The sequence below is a fragment of the Danio rerio genome, chromosome 6, assembly GCF_052040795.2.
Source record: "Danio rerio strain M-AB ecotype USA chromosome 6, GRCz13ab, whole genome shotgun sequence".
Classification (NCBI taxonomy): domain Eukaryota; kingdom Metazoa; phylum Chordata; class Actinopteri; order Cypriniformes; family Danionidae; genus Danio; species Danio rerio.
This window is the reverse complement of record NC_141026.1, coordinates 90001-95000: the sequence shown is the minus strand read 5'-3', so window position 1 is coordinate 95000 and position 5000 is coordinate 90001. Positions and strand designations below refer to the sequence as shown.

Here is a 5000-nt window from a genome sequence, read left to right as displayed (position 1 = left end):
TGTGGCGAGACCTCCAGCAGTGCTCCGCTCTACCCTCCCACCCGCCCGACCTCTAGAACACTGAGAACATCATCAGTGTAGAGCTGCTGCAGCCCAATCTGCACTGTGATACACACGTCAGCACTGCTGAACACACACACTCTGAACACACACACAACACACACACTCTGAACACACACTCTGAACACACACACTGTGAACACACACACTCTGAACACACACTGTGAACACACACACAACACACACACTCTGAACACACACTCTGAACACACACACTGTGAACACACACACTCTGAACACACACTCTGAACACACACACTGTGAACACACACACTCTGAACACACACACTCTGAACACACACACTCTAAACACAAACATTCTGAACACACACTCTGAACACACACACTCTGAACACACACACTCTGAACACACACACTCTGAACACACACACTCTGAACACACACACTCTGAACACACACACTCTAAACACAAACATTCTGAACACACACTCTGAACACACACACTCTAAACACACACACTGTGAACACACACACTCTGAACACACACACTCTGAACACACACACTGTGAACACACACACTCTGAACACACACACTCTGAACACACACACTGTGAACACACACACTCTGAACACACACACTCTGAACACACACACTCTGAACACACACACTCTGAACACACACACTCTGAACACACACACTGTGGACACACACACTCTGAACACACACACTCTGAACACACACACTCTGAACACACACACTCTGAACACACACACTCTGAACACACCCGTCAGCAGTTCAGGAGTCAGTCAGGAGTGTCGGACTCAGTTCCTGCACAGCCTTGCTTCAACACAGCCTGCATGAGTTTGCTCAGGTGTGTTTTTTGAGGTTTATAGCTGAACCGTGCTGTGTGTGTGTGTGTGTGTGTGTGTGTGCGAGTCTGACACCTGAGTATATCCTGACTCACTTCTCCTTGTATTTGATGACTGCATCCACGATCTTCTTCATCTTCTTGGTGAGCGCCGGCGGGTTTGGCGAGAGTTTCTCCGTCGGTGGTCGACCGCGCTTCTTCTGCCGTTTGCTGTCGTCGTCTCGCTCTCGGCCGCCGGCGCGTGCAGATGTGGATGGGACCGAGTCTGGATCTCGATCACGATCCCGCCGACGCTTACGAGCTGACTTCCTGTGCCGCACTTCCTCCTCTATCTCCTCCAGCGTACCGTCCTCTATAGCCTGCAGAGAGAGGAGCCGTCATATACACACACACACACACACACTCAGACACACACACACACACACACACACACACACACTCAGACACACACACACACACACACACACACACACACACACACACACACACACACACACACTCAGACACACACACACACACTCAGACATACACACACACACACACACACACACACTCAGACACACACACACACACACACACACACTCAGACACACACACACACACACACACACACACACACACACACACTCAGACACACACACACAAACACACACCTTCAGCCACTGTTTCTCGGTCAGTGAGTCGCTGTAGTCCACCTCCTTCCTCTGGCGGGAGCCGCGGCCGAACATCTTCTCCTCCTCCTCCTCACAGGTGAGTCGCTCCACCTCTGCGTCATCCTTCATGATCCAGGTGGGCAGCTCGTCCTCCTCCATCAGCCGCGGCTTACGCTTCGGGTTCCGCGCCTCCTCACGCCGGCGGTCCAGATCCATCCGCTGCAGGACACAAAGCAGAGGAACTACAGCAGAGGAACTACAGCAGAGGAACTACAGCAGAGGAACTACAGCAGAGGAACTACAGCAGGGGAACTACAGCAGAGGAACTACAGCAGAGGAACTACAGCAGAGGAACTACAGCAGAGGAACTACAGCAGAGGAACTATAGCAGAGGAACTACAGCAGAGGAACTACAGCAGGGGAACTACAGCAGAGGAACTACAGCAGAGGAACTACAGCAGAGGAACTACAGCAGGGGAACTACAGCAGAGGAACTACAGCAGAGGAACTACAGCAGAGGAACTACAGCAGGGGAACTACAGCAGAGGAACTACAGCAGAGGAACTACAGCAGAGGAACTACAGCAGAGGAACTACAGCAGGGGAACTACAGCAGGGGAACTACAGCAGGGGAACTACAGCAGAGGAACTACAGCAGAGGAACTACAGCAGAGGAACTACAGCAGGGGAACTACAATAGAGGAACTACAGCAGAGGAACTACAGCAGAGGAACTACAGCAGAGGAACTATAGCAGAAGAACTACAGCAGAAGAACTACAGCAGAGGAACTACAGCAGAGGAACTACAGCAGGGGAACTACAGCAGGGGAACTACAGCAGGGTAACTACAGCAGAAGAACTACAGCAGAGGAACTACAGCAGGGGAACTATAGCAGAGGAACTACAGCAGGGGAACTACAGCAGAGGAACTACAGCAGAGGAACTACAGCAGAGGAACTACAGCAGAGGAACTATAGCAGAAGAACTACAGCAGAGGAACTACAGCAGAGGAACTACAGCAGAGGAACTACAGCAGAGGAACTACAGCAGAGGAACTATAGCAGAGGAACTACAGCAGAGGAACTACAGCAGAGGAACTACAGCAGGGGAACTACAGCAGAGGAACTACAGCAGAGGAACTACAGCAGAGGAACTACAGCAGAGGAACTACAGCAGAGGAACTACAACAGAGGAACTACAGCAGAGGAACTACAACAGAGGAACTACAGCAGAGGAACTACAGCAGAGGAACTACAACAGAGGAACTACAGCAGGGGAACTACAACATACCATGAACTGGTCGAACTCGTCTTCACTCCTGGCGATCATCTGATTAACCGTCTCATCATCCGGCACCTCGTCCTCCTCCTGACGGGAAGCAGAAGAGCATTCATAAACACACACACACTCACACACACACACACACAGACACACACACTTCGGTCAGAAGCCCAGATCGTCACAACACATCTGTTCTATGAGTTTGTGCCATGCTGGTGCTGAAGCTTCTGCTTTTTCTGTTAATGCAACTGTTCAGCCACACCCACAGCAGCGCCACACCTTCACAGCCACACCTACTGCAGCGCCACACCTTCACAGCCACACCTACAGCAGCGCCACACCTTCACAGCCACACCTACAGCAGCGCCGCAGTGCTGAGATCAGTAACGCGCCGCTCTGTCTTTCACACTACTTCATGTGCAGTATAGCGGGCGTCTGCTCAGGTTATTGGTCTGACTGTGAGCTGTCCTGTCCCTCCTCACCTCGTCTTGCTCCTCGTGCTCCAGGATTGCCTGCAGAAACGCTCGCCGCTCATGACTCGACGACTTCTGGTCGAACATCCCGGCCTGGATCACCTTCTGGTCCACGTTCAGCTTGTATTTTGCGGCCGCCAGAATCTTTTCCTCCACACTGTTGACGGTGCAGAGACGCAGAACCCGCACCTCATTCAGCTGCCCGATGCGGTGTGCTCGGTCCTGCGCCTGGAGGTCCTGCAGAACAGCAGAGAAGGAAGATGAAGATGACGATTACGGTGATAAAGATGAAGATGAAGGCGTGTACCTGGTGAGGGTTCCAGTCGCTGTCGAAGATGATGACCGTGTCGGCGCTCTGCAGGTTCAGGCCCAGGCCGCCCGCTCTGGTGCTCAGCAGGAAGATGAAGTACTGAGAGGCCGGATCATTGAAGGTCTTCAGCAGCATCCCCCGGTCCTCAGCCTTCGTGGTGCCTAAAACACACAAACACACAAACCCTGATCCCGGCAGTCCAGCATTCGTCTTCTGCCTGTTCTGAATTAAGCTGATCTCTGAGGAGGTCTTCAGGAGATCTTCATCAACACACAATCCACACCAACATGAGCAAACACAGCACTGCAACACACACTCACCGTCCAGACGCAGATACTTAAAGTTGCGGTAGGCGAAGTAATCCTCCATGATGGTCATCAGAGACGTCATCTGGCAGAAGAGCAGCACTTTGTGGTTTGTGGCTCGTAGTTTTGGCAGAATGCGGTCCAGCACCTCGAACTTCCCCGAGGCTCGGTATAAATCCAGCCTGTGGGTCAGATCATAATGAAGGTTAATCAGTTCAGTAATGATGTGCGATCAGATATGTGTGTGTGTGTGTGTGTGTGTATTTGTGTGTGTGTGTGTGTTTGCGCTCACCCTTGAACGATTCCGCCGGAGAAGCCCAGATGCTCTGAGAATGACTCCTGCAAGAGCAGCGGTTCACAATCAGAACAACAGACCATCGCCAGACGACACACACACTACCACACACACACACACACACACACTATGACACACACACATTATGCCATGCGTGTTACACACCTCAATCTGCTGGAACATGTAGGGGTGATTACAGATCTTCCTCAGCTGCATTATAGTGTTCATTAGAGTCTTAGTGCCGCCTTTACCCTGAAACACACACACACACACACACACACACAATCAATCAAACAAGGCAAAACAGGTCATCTTCACCACATCGAGACTGGGATAATGACCATACAGGAGACACACACACACACACTCTTCTTACGCAGACTGACACACACTCTTCCTCACTTTCTTATCCTTCTCGGAGCCGTCGGTCAGCAGAACCCCTTTGGCCTGCATGTGTCGGTACAGAACCCTCTGAAGAGCCGACATATCACACTTGATGACATACTCCACCTGCAGGAGGACACACACACACACACACCACAGGGGGCAGTAAGTGGACACACACACACACACACACACAGATGTCTGACTGCATCCTCACCTTCTCCGGCAGTTGCGCCTCCACTTCCTTCTTGAGTCTGCGTAACAGGAAGGGGCGGAGCACTTTATGCAGACGCCGGATGATCAGGATGGTCTCCTCTTCATTCAGGTCCACCTGAGAGAAACATCAGTGCTGATGAACACACACACACACACACACACACACACACACACACACTGCTGTAATCCCACAT

At 51.6% G+C, this 5000-nt stretch overlaps 1 protein-coding gene across 5 annotated transcripts in view; it reads right to left on the bottom strand.

Annotated features, from left to right (window-relative positions):
* The window catches only part of smarca4b (SWI/SNF related BAF chromatin remodeling complex subunit ATPase 4b), a 20267-nt gene that overhangs the window by 3299 nt on the left and 11968 nt on the right, over positions 1 to 5000 (bottom strand). For 2 of the 5 annotated variants that reach the window (XM_087256256.1, XM_087256257.1), the window contains exons 19-28: positions 4808 to 4921; positions 4609 to 4716; positions 4372 to 4458; positions 4204 to 4250; positions 3927 to 4093; positions 3604 to 3767; positions 3306 to 3533; positions 2833 to 2949; positions 1544 to 1762; positions 987 to 1249 (exon numbers count right to left, since the gene is read on the bottom strand). In XM_087256256.1, coding sequence (XP_087112382.1) covers positions 987 to 1249; positions 1544 to 1762; positions 2833 to 2949; positions 3306 to 3533; positions 3604 to 3767; positions 3927 to 4093; positions 4204 to 4250; positions 4372 to 4458; positions 4609 to 4716; positions 4808 to 4921 — 1514 coding nt within the window. Of the gene's footprint in view, positions 1 to 986; positions 1250 to 1543; positions 1763 to 2832; positions 2950 to 3305; positions 3534 to 3603; positions 3768 to 3926; positions 4094 to 4203; positions 4251 to 4371; positions 4459 to 4608; positions 4717 to 4807; positions 4922 to 5000 lie in introns of those variants that run through there. The other 3 variants (XM_087256258.1, XM_087256259.1, XM_087256260.1) reach the window with 2 other exon arrangements.